Source organism: Saccopteryx leptura, chromosome 1 (genome assembly GCF_036850995.1).
Source record: "Saccopteryx leptura isolate mSacLep1 chromosome 1, mSacLep1_pri_phased_curated, whole genome shotgun sequence".
NCBI classification, from domain to species: Eukaryota; Metazoa; Chordata; class Mammalia; order Chiroptera; family Emballonuridae; genus Saccopteryx; species Saccopteryx leptura.
The window spans coordinates 159,785,690-159,806,541 of record NC_089503.1 but is presented as its reverse complement, the minus strand read 5'-3'; the positions used below and the strand labels follow the sequence as shown (position 1 = coordinate 159,806,541).

General features: G+C 43.6%; 1 protein-coding gene across 4 annotated transcripts in view; it reads left to right on the top strand.

Moving 5' to 3' along the window:
* The window catches only part of EGFLAM (EGF like, fibronectin type III and laminin G domains), a 148,112-nt gene that overhangs the window by 70,571 nt on the left and 56,689 nt on the right, over positions 1-20,852 (top strand). For all 4 annotated transcript variants that reach the window (XM_066378839.1, XM_066378830.1, XM_066378845.1 and 1 more), the window contains exon 7: positions 10,683-10,849. In XM_066378839.1, coding sequence (XP_066234936.1) covers positions 10,683-10,849 — 167 coding nt within the window. The remainder of the gene's footprint in view (positions 1-10,682; positions 10,850-20,852) is intronic.

Genomic DNA, 20,852 nt, shown 5'->3' with positions numbered 1-20,852 from the left:
GTATTTTAACATTCAGCATTGTCTCTAATATTTAAGGGGCTTAGGCCCCAAATTCTTAAGTATAAATATTTTTAAAGTGTTCACCATTTGAACAAACTGTTTTATATATATAATCTCTGTTGATCTTGGAAAATATACCTTCAGAATGCCCTGGAAAGCTAACTTCAAATTTAGAATTTCTGGACATCTTAGAGTTCCAAATGGAACATGCACGGTAGAAGGGTGAAAGCCAACCCCTGGTTCCAGCCCCTGAGCTAGGACTTCTGCCTCCATTGTCTCTTCCAGAATACCTAACGGTAGTCATGTGACTGCCTCTCTGCACCTCCACTTCCTCATCTGTAATACCAAGTTAAATGTAACCCTCGTTGCAAGGCTATTGATCATAGATTTTGCATAGCGTTTATATGTAGTAGACATTTGATGTGTTTGTTTCCTTCCCACCACGCCACTATTTCCCTTTGACAAAGAAAGAAATTGAGACTCAGTTGCTTTGGTTGCTTTACTGAGGCAAAACACCTGGATGGGGGACAGAATTAAAATTGGGACTGAAATCAGAAAGCCTTCACAGCGCATTGTGGTATTTACTGCTTGGCTGCAAGGTAAATCCCCACGCTCACCTGTAAACATCTCAGAGCCTGTCCTGCTGCAGGCAAGTGCCTTCGGACACGTGTCTAGAGAGAGCTCTCCTGGGCTCCATATCAGAAACTGCAATTAGTGTGAAAAACTCTGGGGGTCTGCAGCAATTCTGTTTTCCCCAGCAAGGTCTATTTAATGTTTAATATCAAATTCCTTTTGCCCAGATAATCTCCTGCGTACAGAAACACCTGTAACAGGTCTCTGTGCGAGCCCGAAGTTTCTTGTTTATATCCAGGAAGCAGGCCTTTGGCAGGAAAGGCTAGGAAATTGTGGAAGTCAGTTTTTGGCCAGACATTATCCATAGATTTCAACCATCTTAATGTGAAATCTCCTTCTAAGTCCTGGCGTTGGAAGGTGAGGTTCCGGTCCTTTCTCTCTCTTGGTAGGTGCTCACATGTCACTTGTTTTCTTATTTATTAAACAAGGAGAATGGTATAAAGGCATTGATAGGAAATAGTCTTTAAAATCTTTATAAATACTTAACTGGTTAATAAGAGATTGCCCTGAGAAGTTACACTGGGCTAGAGTATGGGGAACCTGACTGTTTATTTGCTAGTTTGATGATGTTTCAGGCAGATATTATGCATTATGACGCTCTCCCGAGTCATGGGTTTATGACCAAGCAAATTTTTGTTCCTCATCTGGCTTCTCTTTCCCCTAAAGTTGGCCCAGGGTTCTTCATTATCTGCCTTGCTAACAGTAGATTTTTTAATTTTTAATCAGTGTAGAAAAGATTTGAAAAGGCAAATTCTAAGTAAGGCTGCAGGCTATAACATAATTTGCAATGTTTTCAAAATTTTTACCTGCTTTTTTTAAAACAGAAAAATCGTGCATTTGTGGTGGAAGAGATACTGAAAGTTTCTTTGTGGGCAACAATGCTTGGTGATTATGAAAATAAGAACCAAGAATAAATATAGCTACCTATGCTTTGAAATATTTTGGCTATAAATATCTGAGAAACTTTTCTCCTCTGCCTAAGAATTTCCCCAGGGTAAGTGCCTTTCTCAGAAGCAAAAAATATATACTATACTGGCAATGAAATCCAAAGTCTTAGAAAAATATTCCTCACCCCTGATGTTCCAAATGGGTGCCATACTTCACATATGCGATCTATCAGATTGGTTAAAGGTAAAACATAGTTGGGGTTTTTTTTTTGTTGTTGTTGTTTTTAACTTACATATAGTTTTTTTGCAGTGTGACCTGACCTCGTAAAATTGTTTCAGAGGTTTGCAATGTCAATTGCTGGAAAAGATAGATTCAAGTTTTTAATGGCTATTTTCAATAAAAAGTCTACCGCTGGCTTTTTTGGTGTGCGTGGGAAAGTTCATAATATCTCTGTGTGTGTTTTAGGGGCACAGGTCAAGAAGTGTCACCCTCTCAATCTCAGCCTGAGATAGTTACACTAGTAAATGAGGAAGAGCAATGCTTCCTGTCTTTTCCCTTTCACACGTTTCTGCATAAATAATTCCCCGATTCTTTGCAGACGCCTTCCATAATAACACTCAAAAAACTCATCTTCACATAGGGCTGCATGAAAGCTGACTTTCACTTGAGAATCTCAAGGTCATGCCCACCTGAGTAGGTTCTGAAAATTATTCACAAGTTGACGTTTTTGTCAAAAGTCATCTATCTTTCCATCCCATCATAAACACTTTGTTAATCCACAAGTGACAAATGAACTTCATTTCCTCACGGGACGTGACCCTGCAAAGGCTGTGACTGAAATGAAGATCAAGTCCAGTATTCAGAACGGAGGCTGAACGGATTCTGGATTTTTCCTTGAATAGTTTTAAGGGATGATGTGATTTGGCTCATGGTCAAGGTCACAGCCTAAGAAAATTAAGGAAGTTCCTCATTCAGAATTGAAGCTGACAGTCTGATTCTTGGTTTCCTCTCTCAGGTTTATGTTTGTCCAAATGTGGAATCAGGAGACAAGGTCTGAGCTGGCCCCTAGTCCCAGGGACAAGTGGCTTGCTCCCAGCTCTCAACTTCTTTACCTACAAAATAAGGTTGGACCATGTGACCTCTGAAGTCTGGTGACTGGTTTTCTGTCCTCATGACAAAGGAGAGGCAGTGCAGAGTGGCGGTTTGTGTGCAGGCTCTGGAGCTAGACTCCCTGGTCTGACCTTTGCCCTACCCCCACCATTTCTAAACCATTTGCTCTTCAGTGGATTATTTACGCCTCTTCTTTGTGCTTCATATAGAACAGGGATAACAGTGTACTTCTCTCTTAGTGTCATTGTGAGATTAAATGTGTTGATACACAGAAAATGCACAGAAGAGCGCCTGGCACATAGTAAGTTCCTAATCAATGCAAATTCTTCCTGTTCATGGGTTTTGTGATAGTCTTTTCTGCTTGTCTATATAGCCATGTACTTTCTGGGCTAGCAGTCTTTATGCTTGCTATTGTCTTCCAGGATAACACTACTACCTCCTTATCTACCTAACTCTTGTTCATTCTTCAGGACCTCTGTTTGATGATCACTTCCTCCAAAAAGCCTTCCCTGAATGCCTGCCCATTCTTCAGACTAGGTTAGGTGTACTTACAACATTTATGTGCAAGACACATCACACTTGCAGTGAATTGCTTGTTCAAGGTCTGTCTTGCTCACCATGACACATGGGTAATGACCGACTCCGTCCCTTCTGTGGAATACAGCACCTAGCGTGGAGTAATTGTACCATGTGCCAAGTAGGTTCCCGCACAAAGTGGGATACAGGCAGTCTTGCGATTGAATCTAGAGAATGTCAGCAACTAGTTGGAACCTGTGCAAACTCCTTTACCCCTCTGAGCCTTGCTGCCCTCTGGGGTGAAATGGGGCCATTAGCAGCTACCTGGGAAGGATTGTGAAGGTGAAGAGATGTCTATGCAGCCCTTAGAAGAGTGGCTCATGGGAGATTGTGTATATGTCCTTACCCTAAGCCTTATGTCCTTACCCCGAGCCACATGTAATGGAAACATATGGCCACACTAGCCACAGGGGGTTCACACCAACCTCCTGCCTCAAACTGATGAAATCAAAGCCAGACAACACCCCAACATGTATCTGCACCCCATCTTTTCCCCTTCTCTCTAATACAATGTTATTTATTGCTTTTGTTTTTTCATCAGAAAAGGAATGGCAGTATGGGGTAAAGCTTCAAGTAATACCTAAATATGTCAGGCTAACATGGAAGTTCCCATTGAATGCTAAGTTGTGCTTTGGAGCTCTTCATAGGATGCGAGTGAATTGCAACTGTTTTCATAGTGTTTTACTAGAGGGCATGCCAGTGACTGGGCAAATGGCTGTGATGTTGAACGGTGGTGTGGCCGGCGATGTGTCGGTTTTCCTGCCCCCCAAACTATAGAACTTTATTTAAATCACTGGGTTTTTTTTTTTCATAATTAGTTAATCTAGGGGAGAATGAGGGTGAAATCCTCCTTTCTTTGTAAGAACGTGTTTAGGAAGTCATGCTTTTTAAGTATCAGTCTTCCCGACCACCAGGAATCGCCTTAGAAATGAGCGAGAGTGGGCTTGCTCGGATGCAGGTGAGACTTCGTGTTAACAAGGGTGCCTCACAAAGCATTCCTTCTTCTCACCTCTCCTTTCCAAACTGAAAATCTCAGAAACACCTTCCAGACTGGTGCCCGGTCTCTGAAATTCTGGTAGCTGTCAAGTTCACCTATTCAGGCTCCAATGGAAAGGGCAATTCTGAATGTCTCTGCAGAAGTCTGACCAACTGTTCTACAAATGGGTCCCTTAAAGCTTCCGTCCCTCCTACCATGAGCGTTTCTGATGTAATCCCCGGTCAGACTGATGGCAGTTGACATAAATTGAATTCTCGTGTCACAGCCGTGGGAGCCATTTGTAAACTATAAATGAAAGGGCGCTTGTCGGCGGCTCTGCCTGGGACAGAATGCCAGCTGGGTCTCTTTCTCCATTCTGTCCATCTGTTTGTCATTTGGTTGGGTTGGACCAATTTGTAAATAAAGAAAGAAAACTGAAGGTCAAATAATACATTTTTTTCTAAACTATGACTACTTAGTGGTTTTGGACGTCTTCTTGCAATTCATTTTAGTGTAGAGCAGATCACACAGAAAACCAATCTGTAAAATTGACAGTGAATTGGAGGCTTTTTTTTTTTTTTTTTTTTTTTTTTTTTTAAAGCATGAGGTTTTCACGCGCCCCTGTCGCATTTGCCCAGGATGATCTCTGGGATCGTGTCTCCTCGAGACCAAGGTACTAGCTTGTAGTCTGCAGATCCTCAGGTGCTCCTTGGATAGAATTCAAGGGGTCTCTGGGCTTTGGCTGGACAAAAATTATATCCTGTTTCACCAAATCAAGTGTTTTTGTTTTGTTTTCAAATATGAATGTAAACAGCAAACCACAATGGTATTAACAATTCCTGTGACTTTGTCACCATTAGAATTATACATGTTTTCTTATCTCATTACAGTTGTTGTACATATCTCCAAATACTAGTTATGCTTATCATGACTTTAAAATTATTAAATCAATTGCTAGGTATTGTTATGTAATATACTAATAAAGAAGTACATATGCTTGTATTAGTATATCACAATTTTTGTTTTTATAATTGTTTCTAATATAATTGGTTTTCTATGTATTTTATTTTATTTATTTAAAAATATTATTCTGGGCCTGACCAGGCAGTGGCACAGTGGATAGGGTGTCGGCCTTAGATGGTCTTAGAGGACCCAGATTCAAAACTCTGAGGTCACCTGCTTGAGGGCGGGCTTGACACAGGGTCACTGGCTTGAGTGTGGGATCATAGACATGACCCCATTGTCACCAGCTTGAGCCCAAAGGTCACTGGCTTGAAGCCCAAGGTTACTGGCTTGAGCAAAGGGTCATTGGCTCAGCTAGAGCCCCCCAGTCAAGTCACATACAAAAAAGCAATCAATGAACATTGTTCTCATCTCTCCCCATTCCTGTCTGTCTGTCCCTTTCTGTCAGTAAATATATATATTTACTGAGAGAGGGTTCATAAGCTTCCTCAGACAATCAAAGGGGCACAAACAAGTTTAAAGATTGTTGTCTCGGGCCAGGGTTCGTACAACTGCTTCTCACAGGGTCAGATAGTAAATGTTTTAGGCTCTGCCAGTTATGTGATCTCTGCCTCAACTACTCAGTTCTGCCTCTGTGGCAGGAAAGCCACCCCGGACAACACCTAAACAAACAAGCATGGTTTGTCCCAGTAAAACTTCACTTAAAGCTAGCAGCAGCTGACATTTGCCACACCTTGGCTTAGAGCATTCTTGTTATTCTTAAGGTCAAATTCTAAAGATATTTCAGTTCAACTCAACCATCCTTTATTGGACATGTACTAGTGCTTATAACCATCCAAACACGTTATATTGAGTATCTTTCATGTGCACATCATACACAGAGCAGATGCTGCTCTGTCCTCCTCCACCCAAGGATGCTCTTATTTCTTTTCAGTTATCCAAACTCAAATACTTTCCAAACCTAACTTAACTTCTTCCTGGTCCTCATAGACTTTTCCCAGGATTTCTGTTCACATTGGCCCCTTTAACTAGAGCTCTTGCAATATGCTCTTGTGCTCTGACTGATCCTTAGATTCTTATCTCCAATTAGATTAGAAACTCTCTGAGAATGGAACTATGTTTATAGTTCCTTGGAGCCTCCAGAATACAGCTTGTGTGATGGATACCCACTTTGATAATCGTTAATCACTTGCCAATTGACCAGCCGAAGGCAGCTACCTACTGGGTTTGATGGTATCAAGAAAAATGATGGTCCACTAAGGATGAGGTTGGCAAGGGGAGAGGTGCTTAAAATGCCAAAAGAAAGAAAGGGAATAACACAGAAAAATATACCACCTAGCAATTCTGTGACTTTGTATAAATTATTTCCTTCAGTGTCCACATGGGTCCAAGGAGAGCCTTGACTAGACAAGTGACAAAGCATTAGTGAATCTGATAAAAACTAAGGACCCTTTACTTAGAAAAATGAAATGATGCTCACTCACAAAATCTCTCATGTGATTCCTGAGAGCCCTTAAGTACTCAGATGAAATGATCTGTCGGGTGCTCAGTAACCAGGTCGGATGCTACACTGCCAGTGCTTCTTCTCACCCAAATGAACCAGTGAGTGAGTCTTGCTGTCTTGAATCAGCTCACTGAGATTTGAGTAGGCACTGCCAACACCTTGCTTGTGCCCCCGAACTCCCTGCCCAGCTGCCTTTCAGAGGTGTTCCACTGATCTCCAGTGATGAAGGATGCCTGACTCGACCCCCACCATTTGGAAAAGTGCTTACAGTACCCACCTGCTGGTGGGTGCCCATCCATATCTGGGATACAGTCTGCTCTTCTCCTGCTAGCCTTGTCATTGTGGGGGAAATGGGCAGGCGTGTGTTGCTATGGTGATTTGACTGGCAACTGTGTAGATGAATAAAATAATTTTCTTTAGTTGAAAAAGGAAGCTGTTGTTTGAGGGTGATCAAAGACAATACCTTCGCTTAGCTATCTCTTTCCCAACCTCACCTTTGCACCTTTGTACCTTGAGAGACTCTAAAAACATTTAAATGCAAACCCCAGAAGAAAAGCAGAGGCCAAATGTGAAAGGTTTTGAGCTGGCATTCAATCTGTGTGGGCTCTCCTCTCTCACTCTATTTAATGAAATTAAAGGTTAATGATTTTAATCTCTTATTCGCCAAAAAGATTGCTTTATTTTCTGCATTAAATGGACAAATACAAAATGATTACCCTTTTGAAGGTGGAAGGGGGCTATAATTTTTACATGCAGATTGTTGCAAATATTTGGGCAAACAATGGCACCTGAGAACAGTTCTAGGTCATTTCCTCTATAAATGCCACAGGGAAGCTTAGCAAAGCATAACAGGAGAGAAAGGTTATATCTTTTATGACTTTACTTTTAGGGTATTCCCTGTGGCTTTCCTCTGTGAAGTGATTTTATTAATGTGAGTTTGTAAATGTGTTTCCTTCCCGCTCAATGAGGTTTTCTTTGATGACAAAGTTAGTTTACATGAGAAGCCATTTTTAGGGAAAGGATATCAAGAAAGAGAAACAAGCCATACTTCCTGTAGTGGGCATGCCCTGTGACTTCTGCTTCTCCAAACGTGTGGATTCTTCTGAGATACCGGCCCCACAAACCACTCCTCTGCACGCTGAGTCCGAGGAAGCATCTTTTCCTGGTCTTAGGGACTCCGTTTGGTGTTCAACAATTCCTGTTAAAGAGAGATTAGGCAAGGCCCTGGCCAGTTGATTCAGAGGTAGATCTTCAGCCCAGTGTGTGGATGTTCCAGGTTCATTCCTGGCCAGGGCACACAGGAGAAGCGCCCATCTGCTTCTCCACCCTTCCCTCTCTCCTTTCTCTTTCTCTCTCTCTTCCCCTCCTGCAGCCAAGACTCCATAGGAAAAAAGTTAGCCCAGGCGCTGAGGACGGCTCCATGACCTCCGCCTCAGGCACTAGAATGGCTCCAGTTGCAGCAGAGCAACGCCCCAGATGGTCAGAGCATCGCCCCCTAGTGGGCATGCCAGGGTGGATCCTGGTCAGGCGCATGCGAGAGTCTGTCTCTCTGCCTCCTTGCTTCTCACTTGAGAAAAATACAAAAAAAAAAAGGGGGGGGGAGAGAGAGAGAGCAACTAGGCAAGCACATGTTAGAGAAATCTGTGTGTCCTCTGAGAACTTTCTTTCAGAAAAATGAGTTTTATTTCCATGTCCAATAAGTTGTTCGGAAAGGACAAATGTCAATCATTTTTGCTTCCTGCCTTTTTCTAAATATCTGTGAGAAGAGGTGTTTCACACTGGAGCAATGGAGGGATGGCCAGGCAGCAAGCTAAAGGATGGAGAATAGTTTCCAACCACGATCCCCCCAGGTTTTCATACAATATCAGAGATCTTCTTAATCTAACTTTCCTCCATCGATCCAAGTGGGCCTCACCATTCATCAGCTGTGTGACCTCTGGCAAGTGACTTACCCATTTAATGCTTTGTTTTCTTCTGTGAAAGAAAAGAGGGGGTTAATATTATAATCTACTGCATAGGTAGTCTGGGAACACATGAGTGAAGCGTTAGAACAGGGTTTGGTGTAGTTCCCCCTGACTCGTGATTTCCCCCTCCGCTGTTCTGGTTACTGGTGGTCAGCCATGACCTGAAAGTATTTCAGAAATAACATTTTATAAATTTTAAATTGCACAGTGTTCTGAGTAGGGTGATGAAATATCACACTGTCCCCCTCCGTCCCGCTGAGGGCGTTATTTACCCCTTTGTCCAGTGTGGCCATGCTGTGTACACGCCCCCAACCCTCCTCCAGTCACTTAGGAGCCGTTTTGGTTGTCAGATTGACTGTTGTGGCATTGCAGTGCTTGTGGTTAAGTCCCGTATTTTACTTACTAGTGACCCCAAAGTGTTAGAGTTGTGATGCTGGCAGTTCAGAGACGCCAAGGAGAAGCCGTGATGTGCTCTCTTTATGTTAGAAGGTGAGTACAGTACAGTAAGATTTTTGAAAAAAAGAACTTACATTTATGTAAGGGTTTTGTTTTTTTTTGCAGTATGTTGCTATAATTCTATTTTATTATTAGTTATTCTTGTTAATCTCTTACTCTACCTATTTATAAATTAAGCTTTATCATAGGTTTGCATGTATAAGAAAACACATAGTGTACATAGGGTTTCATACTGTCCGGGGTTTCAGTCATCCACTGGGGGTCTGCTGTACTTCAAAAGAACTTGAAAAATGGGACCGTTATTAGCTGTTAACGCAAAGCCTCCACTTCAACTAGGCCACCCACACTTGCCCCCCTCCACCCGCAATCTTTCCCAAGTGTCATCTCGCAGCACTTATTACCCAGAATGCTCTCCGTTCTCCCAAAAACAAGGACGTCCAGAGCAACGCTGTCCAGTAGAAATACAATGTGAGCCGATGTGAAAGTTGAAGTTTTGTAATAGTGGCATTATAAAGGTGATAAGATACAAGGGAACTTAATTTTAAGAACATAATTTACATAATAACCCACTAAATCAAAATATCATTTCAATATGTAATCAGTACAATATTTACTTTTTTTTTTTTACACTTTAAAATCCAGTGTACATGTTATACTCACAGCACCTCTCAGTTCAGACTAGCCACATTTCCAGTGCGGACTGGCCGCATGCACACAGGCCTAGAGTTAGCAGGTGGCCTGAGGTGGCCTTCTAGCTCTGTGATGTGGGTAAGTCTCTTAGAGAATGTCTAACACATGCTGAGTGTTAACTGTCTGATGCCAGGTGCTCTGCTGAGGATATAGATCTCATTTCATCTTTATGACATCCCCCTTAGATAAGTACTTTCATGACCCCCATTTTACAGATGAGAAAATGCAGACTTACAGAAGTTCGATAGCAGCCAGTTAGCAGAGGCAGGGTTTGCGTGGCTCTGGCCAGCCCCGGAGTTGTACTGTGAGCCTGTGTGTGTTGGGAGCTCTCAGTGACTGTGCACTCTCCGTAGGGTACGCAGGGTGTGTAAAAAATCCAAGTTGACAGCACGGTTGTACAATTCTGTTCAGAGTATATGAAGAATGGCCATGAACTGAATCTTCTTCGGTTTTCCCAAGGCGATTCAGACAAATTAGTCACGCTATAAAAGTTATATTTCTTTATTTTGTGAACAGATTGAGGGCCAATGGAGTCTGTGCTCTCCTGACTTCCAGGGATAGGGACTAGCAGGGGAAGGCTTGTCTATGAAACATCTGGAGGATGGAGTCCTTGACAACGAACGCCAACGTGGGGATCGCTTTGCCATAGCCAAGGCCATGCAGGGAAAAGCAGCTGATTGAGAAACAGCACTTAAAAACTGACCCTAAAAATGATCTACTTGCTTTTATTGGCCAGGACTTAAAAATGATGACCTATGATTTAAAATCAAGATGACTTTTAGATAGGAAACATTCACTCATTTTTATAAGTGTTGCTTCCAGAGTGCGAATGCCTGTGGTTTATGAAGCCGGCAAGCTTCCTTAGCCTCTGCTGTCCCTGAGCAACTCTTTCTCGTTTTGTTTCATTCCTTAATCAATAAAGACCAGACTTTGATGAGAGTTGGACCTTAATCGAAGAGCAGATCCAGATGGACTCCATGGTTATCAAGGGCCTTGATCCGGATACCAACTACCAGTTTGCTGTGAGGGCCACGAATCCCCACGGCCCCAGCCCCCGCAGCCAGCCCAGTGACACCGTCCGAACCTCTGGTGAGTACTGCGGCCTTTCAGAAACATGGATTTAGCCCCACGGACGAGGTTGCCTCATGAGGACCCCCGTGGTCCCTGCAGAAGCGCAGCCCGGACTGGAGCTCTCCTCAGCCTTTCTCTGCAGTTTCCCAGCCCTTTGGAGGTTAGATGTTTTCAGCAGGGACACAGGCTGTTTCTGTGTACATGAGGTCAACAGAAGATTTATTTTTGCATTCTCCTTAGGGAATGTGAGGTCACTTTTCTTTTACGATCGTAGGAACAGAGTACATACCGCAGCCTCCCTCCACCCCCACTTTTTATCTTTTGGGAAAAAAATGTGTCCGTTTTAAAATCACAGGATTAAAAATAATATTCCAAGACTCTTCAGGGATAGTGTTTGCTTTCAAATCAAGGGTGCACAGGTAAATCAGTCCCTCTGGATGATGGTCAGGGAGAATCAAGGAAGTCACTGTTGTGTTGACATGCAACTGGGGGTCCAGCTGGTGGCATAAGTTTCTTTCTGCCATAGTGCGCCTCGGGGAACTGGGGGAAGCTCGGGTATCTAGCAGATCTCCTGGGGATTTTTTGAAATGTCAGAGTCTTATTATAGTCTAGTGTTTAAGAAGTTCCCACATGACTGATTTAAGAACCACACTTCAACTACTTAGACCACCTTGCCAACACTAGAGTCAGGGGAGAGGTGTGGGTTGAGGCATCCCTTGAGCTTTCTCTTTCTAAACTGAAGCACTGGTGTAGGCTTGGAGTTCTGATAATCATGGCTGCACTGGTGGATCCATTGGGATAAGGTATGTGAATGTTCTTGACAGATATGTAATGTTTATTTTTAATCAATTAATTTATTCATTGTATTGAATGTATTGTGGTGACATTAGTTAACAAAATTATACAGGTGTCAGGTATACAGTTCTATAATACATCATCTGTATGTTGTATTGTGTATTCATTACTCCCACAGATACGTGATGTTTCATTACAATTGATCTCCTATGCAAAGGAAAATTTTATCATTTCAAAGTAATTGTGTGCAGGGAAGGTAGCTGATTCAGTGAAAACTCTCAATTATGAACTATACTTTCTTTCATGTGTGTGACAGAGACAGAGAGAGGAACAGAGAGGGACAAACAGGAAGTGAGAGAAATGAGAAGCATCAATTCTTAGTTGCAACACCTTAGTTTTCATTGATTGCTTCATCATATGTGCCTTGATCATGGGGCTACAGCCAACTAAGTGACCCCTTGCTCAAACCAGTGACCTTAGGCTTCAAGCCAGCGACTTCTGGATTCAAGCCAGTGACCATGACTATGACCCCATGCTCAAGCCAGCAACCTCGGGGTTTCAAACCTCGGTCCCCTGCATCCTAGTCCGCCACTCTATCCACTGCGCCACCACCTGGTCAGGCTGAACTATTCTTAAATAAATGCAATTTAACTGCTTTTACATATATACAGTTACTTAAATCAGGATAACAGAAATAGGATTTATTAGATGGGCTATTTCACGGACACTTAAGAATGGGCTGTAATTGATATTTCAATTGTGGGGTGTGTTTTTTTTCTCATGATCACTGCTAATGTTTTAAAGAACCCTGTGTTCTGACACACTCTAACTTCTAATTTGCTTTCAACTTAGACTATTCTTTTGTTTCTAAAACCCACTTTCCAACTTGTAAAAATACCTAATTACCAAGTAGCACTTATTTGAATTAAATACAATAGAGTCTAGATATCAGAACTACCATTGTGAAAGCCTCCTCTGAGCTCAGGTACCATGGATCACTTTACCTAGCGAACCCCACATGAATCCTCACACACACACATAAAAACCCTTGTGCCAAGGATTGGTATCCCTTTGTGTAGATTTTTAAAATTTGAGTTTTTGAACAGTTCTGTATTTTGCCAAGAATTAAAATTATAAAGGCAGGATTTGAACTCATGTATGGCAGACTGCAGAGCCACCTCTCTGAATGAGATGGAAATTAAAGATGGTTCTTATTCTTCTAATGCAAAGTAGCATGAGAATAGTAAGGTCAGCAATGAAATAAAATGGACTAAAAAAGTTCTGACAGCACAGAACAAATGTATAAGGATTTTGTTTTAGATGATTAAATTTAACAAGGTGACATTGGTCAACTAGTGTACATAGATTTTGGGCAAACATCTCGACATCATTTGGACAGTCAGTTATGTTGTATACCCATCACCCAAAGTCAAATCATCCTCTGTCACCTTATATCACCTTATATTTATCCCTCTTTATGCCCCTCCCCTTGCCCACCCCCTCCCCACCCCCCCTCTTTCTCCCCTCATCCTCAGCCCCCTAGTAATCACTGCACTCTTATCTATGTCCACGAGTCAGGATTTTTTTAAATTTAAAACTTATGGGGTATGCTATACAGACATGCAGGTCTGGACTTCACTCAGTGCACATTGGGACAGCCCCAGGAGTGTATAGCCACCAGCCCTTCTGATTGGTTAGACCCAAGCCCAGTTTGGAAATGGCCCTGAAGGGGTTTGTAAGAACAGTATTTCTACCTGCTGGGCTTTCCCACGCTCACTGCTCCTCCTCCACCCCACATCAAGGTCCTGCCTACCTGGATGTCTTCTTGGTGTGGTGCCCACTTTGCTTGCTGAACAGCGAACTTCAGTACAGAAAGATCAGGTGGACTACTGAAGCACAAAGTGCCCGGCGGGAACCCTTAGATCCCACCCTGGACACGGCCACTCGCTGGGCTCCTCTTGCCTATTTTAGGTCTGCACCCACCTCCTTTCAAAGGAAACATAGCACTTCAGCTCTGCTAACGAACAAGCATGGACTTCCCCAGGACCCATTAATGCCAGACCCTATTAGCAGCTTAATTGCTTAATGGGACAACTGGTAGATGTCAGTTGCTTTTATGTCTGTAGTTGATGAAAGCCAGGGCAGTGTTTTGCTTAATGAGCACTCAGCCAGAGTGAGGAAGAAGGCGGGTTTTGACGGCCTCACTGGAGTGTTGCTAGGTGAGCTCAGCATCCACATCTTAGCTCCACAAGTTACTGTACAATGGAAGAAAATCCTAGGACGTTGTAGTGTCCACGTCTTCTAGTGGAACATAGAGCAGTTTTGTGACCTTGACGAATAATGGTGCTCCCCTGTATTTGCTTCCACCATCTCTCTGGAGACTCACCTCACTTATCAACACTCATTCTGTTCCTCCAGGGAAACGCAAAGGCGAAGATCACAATCTCTCACCTTATACCCCATCCTGCTAAATTTTTAAAGAAATACCAACAACATAATGCCTTAATGGCATTCCTTTATTCCTGTGATGGATTTTATAAATTAGCCAATCACAACAGGGGTCTCAATGGAATCTCACAGACACAGACGGGTCCATGTGTGGCTTTGTGGGACATGTATTTGCCCTGCCGGGAAGTCATTTACTCTCTGGGATCCAAGAAGGATGGAACAAGTAATAAAAATATGAATTATAAATAACAGAAATGGCAACAATCAAAAAGTATTATTTTTTTTACCAAAGCCAAATGAAATGAAATTAAAAATAACTCACACGTGTGACCACCTTCCCTGGGAGGTTATATAATCCTAGTACCCTAAACCATTTAATTTCTCATATTTTATTCTCATGATATAGGCAGAGAAAGAACCAATCAGTTCTTTTTCACAGAAGTAAAATTGGTATCCTCAGGGCTGTTGTCCCCAATTGAAGGTGATCTTTTTTCTTCCTATCCAAAGTCATTTCTCTCTTTCCTGCCTTGGGGCTTTTACACCCTGTTTTCTGGACTGGAACTCTATGCGGAGATTCCTCAGAGAGGTGCACTCTCGCCATTCCCTGTGTCCCGTTCCCTGCTCTATTTTCTCCATAGCCCTTTTTCTGCCTGAAACTATTTTATCATCTGTATCGACCCTCCAGGATAAGCTTCATTCTGGAGTTGGAATGACTTGTTCAAGGTTGTGTTTCCTACACCTTGTACAAAGTAAGAGTTCGATAAATATTGATTGAGTACGTGAATGACTGAACGTGACTTAACAACACAGAGATGGCTTTGGGGGCTGGCTAACCTACCACTGCTGCCCAGGAAATTTTAGGAGGACATGGGAGGAGAAGGTTGGCCCGGAAACTTACCAGGGTGGCCCCATTGGCAAAGATAATAAGCGAAGTGGACCTCCCAGAATTGCACTGTAACACAAGTAAGAAAAAAGTAAATAAAAGAGGGAAGGAGGAAAGAAGGAAGGAAGGAAGAACACCAAGTCAGGGAAGATTAACTTCAAGGCAACAAGGATGGGAAAGAGGTGTCTTGAGAGAACTCTAGGGCTCGAGAGTACGATTTCCTGGTACGGAGGCTGAGGAGGGAAGACGGACATTTTCCAACCAAGCCCTGATTTAGCTCCTGTGTTCTTTCTTGATCATGAGAATAAGCTTTATGATTTCTACACGAAATCTCTCCTCTGGTCCTAATAAGTCTAATTATGGTCTCAGAGCCTTGGAGATCGCACAGGGAGGTGTGAGAGATGTTTGCTGTGATGGGTTTGGCCATCTTCTCCCCACAATCCAATTTCTTTAACAGTTCAGAAACTTCTTCTCCTGAGCTGAGACAAACCCACCCTGGCTCAAAGCAATCAAAATTCTACAATAAACCTGATTCCAGAGTTCTCCACCCCACCCCCACCCCCAACTCCTCACCTGACTTTTCTCCATTCTCCCTTCCTGCTTACTCAGACGTGGCTCTGTTCATCTGTTGCTAGGTGTGTGTCCTTTGTCTCGTCGGCATCTGTGTGTGACTCTGGCGCTCACCCAGTTTTGCTCTGAGATGGAGCCCTTGTTTTTAACTGCCTGACCATCTCCCCAGAGACCAGCTCAGCCTGACAGGGGTCCTGGCTAGATCATCGCCAGGTAGCCACAAAATAGATTTCCTTTGTCCTCGTCACTAGTGAGGACTTCTGTTACGTAGCAGCGCCCCGGAATGGGCTGCAGCAGTGAGCAGAGGGGAAGGAAGTGGGGACAGAAGGTGGTGGCCTGCACTCAAATCCCCACAACTTACCATCATCCTTTGGCAGCTTCCATAGAGCCTGCTGCCTCTTTTGGTCAGTGCCTTTGAAAGTCCTCAGCAACCCTGGATGCTCCTTACTGCCTCCCGGCACAGTGCCCTTAGACAGAGCAGTCTCCGGCAGGCATGGTTCTCCGACTGCCTTGCCGTGAGATCTGGGGAAGTTGTCTCATCCGTCTGGACCTCCGTGTCCTCATCTGTAAAATGAATGCTGTAATATCTGAGGTAGGTAGGTAATATTTTTTACCTCTCAGGCTTACTTTGAGGAAATACGTGCAAACAGAGGGTATGGCCTCTCACCTTCAAGATGAAGGAGGGTTACCACGTGTTTCCTCCACAGAGAATTGCTGAAGGACGGTGTGTCTGGCGCGGAGGCCACCAGCCGGTCCATAGCTTTTTCTTTATGACTCACGCCCTAAGCTCTGTTCTTGGGACTGGAAGGCATTTGAATGTCACGATTCAGAAACAAAAGTCCAGGAGCAAAAGTTTTGCTGACAGAGGTGGAAGAAGAGAAGGGACCACGCGAGTTCGGTCAAGTAGAACCATCGGGATGGGTTCTGGCTGGTTGGTTTCTGACGGCTGCAGATTTAAAAGACATCAGAGAATTCAGACTGCACAAGCACTTCCTGGGTCAGGCAAAAAGGAAAAGGGAAAAAGAGAAACGCCACAGAGTTAGGCTGTACCTCTGGTTTTTATGTGTGTGTTTATTTTTAACCTCCCCACTATTAACCATTTACCGAGATAAGGGCCAGCAAATGTTTCTATAGAGGTCTAGAGAGTAAATACATTGGGTTTCCAGGTCACCTTTGCATGGAAGCAGCCACAGAGCATCAACGCTGTGTATGCCTGTGTCCCAATAAAACTGTATCAAGAGACACTGAAATTTGAATTTCATGTGTCACAAAAGATTATCTATTTTTAAACTTTTTTTTTCTCAACCATTTAAGAGTGTAAAAACCATTTTTAATGCCTGTATTATTAAAGATGATTAAAGAAGACAGTTTAGGTGACAGAAACCAAGTTTATTCAACACTTCATGGAGTGAGCACCCTCTGTTCTCGAAGGCCCAGAGAACTGGAACATGAGGCAGAAGGCAGGAAGCTTTTATAGGATAAAGAGAAAGAATCAGGAGAGAGGAAAGCAGACAGGGAGAGGGGACTCAGTGTGGAGCTCAGAGTTGGCGGGCGTGTGCTGATCGGAATAGTCTGAGTTTCCAGAGAGCTCTTTTATTATTACTATTATTATTATTATTATTATTATTATTATTATTATTATTATTATTTAGTGAGAAGAGGGGAGGCAGAGACAGACTCCTTCATGTGCCTGGACTGGGACCCACCCTGCAAGCCCACCAGGGGGTGATGCTGTGCCCATCTGGGGCATTGCTCTGTCACAACTGAAGCCATTTTTCAGAATCTGAGGCAGGGCCCTGGAGCAGTCCTCAGTGCCTGGGGCCAACTCTCTCCAATTGAGCCATGGCTGCAGGAGGAGAGGAGAGAAAGAGAAGTGAGAGGGAGAGGGGTAAAGAAGCAGATGGGCGCTTCTACTGTGTGCCCTGACCAGGAATCAAATCTGGAACTTCCACACATCAGGCTGATGCTCTACCACTGAGCAAACCGGTCAGGGCTCGCAGAGCTCTTAACACAGAGACAGTGGAGTGGAGGGAGGGCTGTCTCTGCTTGGTGTGACTCCAGGAGCTTGTAATAAATAGGCTAATAAATTGAGGAGCTCACCGATTTGTAAATCCTCGGTGTTGCAAGACAAAAAATGAAACAGGAGGAAGAACAAATCACTTGTTGTGCTCACGGTGCAGGCAATCTGCATGCTAAGTGTGCGGTCTGCACATAAACAAACTTCGTGTGTCATTCGCACACGGGTGCGCTCTGCAGGATCGCTTCGTGGATGCGCTCCAGCCTCTGTGCACGTAAATCTGAGTAAGTCACCTGTGCCACTTTATTGGTTCTGACGCAAATGATTCACTCAGCTGTTTAAATACCAGCTCCCTGTTAATTGCTCTTCTGAGACCTCAGTGCGCCTTTCATCACCATACATTTACTCACAACCAGGACACCAATAGTTTACCCCCTCTGGCTAGTTAAGGAAGAAAGACTTAAAGCAAATGATGGGCAAATACAATTTTTCAAAGAAAAGGCACCCCCAGCGCCAATTTCACAGCCATAGTGTCTGTCCCTCTAATTAGCAGGCATTTAACAGACACATGAGGAACAATATGCCATTTATTCCTCTTGGTCTCAATGGGCTTTTAAGCATTAATATGTTGAAGGGAGAAATACACAAACATTAATGAATTTTCCCTTTGTTCCCTTCTATATCCTTGTTATCTGTTTTGTTCTCTTCCTTTAGACTCATTTCATAGTTCCCCTTTCCTGTTCTTTCCATTGGAGCACTTCCTGCTTTGACACAATTCTTCATTCTGATAGTATGTTAGCATCTCAATCCCTGAATCACTTAGGTTCTTTGATGAGTGCATGTAGGGCCACAATAGTGGCTGAGCCCAGAGGAGTTAGATGAAATCAGCCCAACAGAGTGACCGGACCTATAGGAGGAACATGGTGCCGGCCAGCTGAGTGCATCTGATCGTGCAACCAAATGTATGTGCAGACATATGCAAATTAGAGACAACCATGGGAGAAAAGATGGCTTTTCCAATGATCTCAGGTGTCACCAGACTCCCAGCAGGAAACAGAGGCATGGGCAGTTGGGTCATTTGAAGTGAATTTAGTGAAGGGACTATTTGCAAAAGTTCAGACAGGTATAAGGAAATGAAGAAGAAGCAATTATCAACTCCTAGAGACAGGGAGGGTCAGCAGGCAAGAGCTTTGACCTTCAGACAGGTGTCCTGTGACAGCCTCATAGGACGCAAGTTGAAGAACAAAGACTGACTCCTTTTCCTTCCTCCTTCCATTCTTCTGCTAGGGCTTCCTAGTGGGAAGAACACAACTGGGAGCCAGACAGGTCAGGCTCCTGGGGTCCAGGGCAGATTGGAAAAGGGCAGAGGTGGATCTGGGGGCATAGGGAAGGGCCCCACAGCAAGAAGGAATAGTATCATCTCATATAATAAGAGAATGGTGCCTTTTATGTGGAGTCCAAAAATATGAATTACTTTTTGGTCTTTCATGCTTATAGATTTAGGACACAGACTTTATCTCATTCATCTTTGCCTCTTTTAGTATATTGCAAGGAACATAGGGGATAATCAGATGCCATAGTCAAATTTTAGTTGGTTGAGGGTTTGTAAGTTCAGAGAGCTGGAAAGGATTCCCTCATTCAGCACATGAGGAAACTGAGGCCTGGGCTGACTCAGCCTCCTTCTCAAGGTCATTTAGTGGCAGTTCCTGGCCAAGAACCCAGTCTAGTGATTACCTTGTGAGTGGGACTCCCATTTTCTAAAGAACCAGCTCCCCAAGTTATTTAACAATATATCTATTTTTTCTTCCAAACAACTGTTTAGTGCTTACCATGTGCCAGGTACTGTTTCAGATGCTGAGAATTCAGCAGTAAACAAAACAGACAAAAGGAATCCTTGACCTCACAGAACTGACATTCTGGTCCAGGCACACAGACAGAGAACAAATGAATTTTAAAATTCAGATAGCATGTCAGATGGTGGTAAGGACCATGGAGAAAAACAAAGCATGGAAGGGCGGGGCAGTCAGAAAAAGCCTCCTGAGAAAGTGATCTTTGAACAAGAAGAAGGGAGTGAACTCTCTAGGTATATATATATACCTGGATTGATTATCGAGCTATCTATCTGCCTATCTCTCTGTTTATTCATCATCCATCCATCCACCCACACACCCACCCACATGTGGGATGAGCATCCCAGGCAAATGCGAAGGTTCTGATGCAGGAGCATCCTCGGGTGTTCAGTGTTCAAGGAGGCTCAGGAGGTCTGTGTGGCCATACTGGGAGGTCTGAGTGAGCAGAGTGGAAGGAGAGAGATCATGGTTGGTGGAGCCTGACTAGGACCTAGAAGACCACAGGAGGCCGCTAGACTTTGCTTTTGCTCAAAGAGAGATGAAACGACTGGAAGATGGGTGGAGGGAAGGCTAGCACTTGACTAGAGGAGTGAAAAGACCTCATTAGGTTTCAACAAACCCACTCTCTGTGTAATGGAAGGAAGGTCTCTAGAGGGGCAGGGGCAAGAACAAGGGAGCCGGTTAAGAAAACTGTTGTAATATCCCAAAGCAGAAATAGCCTTTCTTGTTGTTCTCTCTAACAGAAAAAATAAGCTATACTTAACTATTAGAAAAAAAAATTCAAGCAACATAAAAAGTGTAAAAAATGGCCCTGGCCGGTTGGCTCAGTGGTAGAGCGTCGGCCTGGCGTGCAGAAGTCCCGGGTTTGATTCCCGGCCAGGGCACACAGGAGAAGCGCCCATCTGCTTCTCCACCCCTCCCCCTCTCCTTCCTCTCTGTCTCTCTCTTCCCCTCCCGCAGCCAAGGCTCCATTGGAGCAAAGATGGCCCGGGCACTGGGGATGGCTCCTTGGCCTCTGCCCCAGGCGCTGGAGTAGCTCTGGTCGCAACAGAGCGGCGCCCCCTGGTGGGCAGAGCATCGCCCCTGGTGGGCGTGCCAGGTGGATCCCGGTCGGGCGCATGTGGGAGTCTGTCTGACTGTCTCTCCCCATTTCCAGCTTCAGAAATATACAAAAAAAAAAAAAGTGTAAAAAATAAAAATGAAAATTATACCTAATCTCAGCATCCAGATGTAACCACTATCAACATTTTGGTACGTAATCTTCCAGAATTTTTTATAATCCAATGATGAGATCATAGTACATATACAGTTTTTTTATTTGTATAACAAAATGCTATCCACATTTTTGGATACAAGTAAATAGAAATCTGCCTCATTAATTTTAATAACCACAGTATGTTCCATTATAAAGCTCTTCCACATTTATTTAGGTAATTCTTTGCCGATGGACATTTAGAT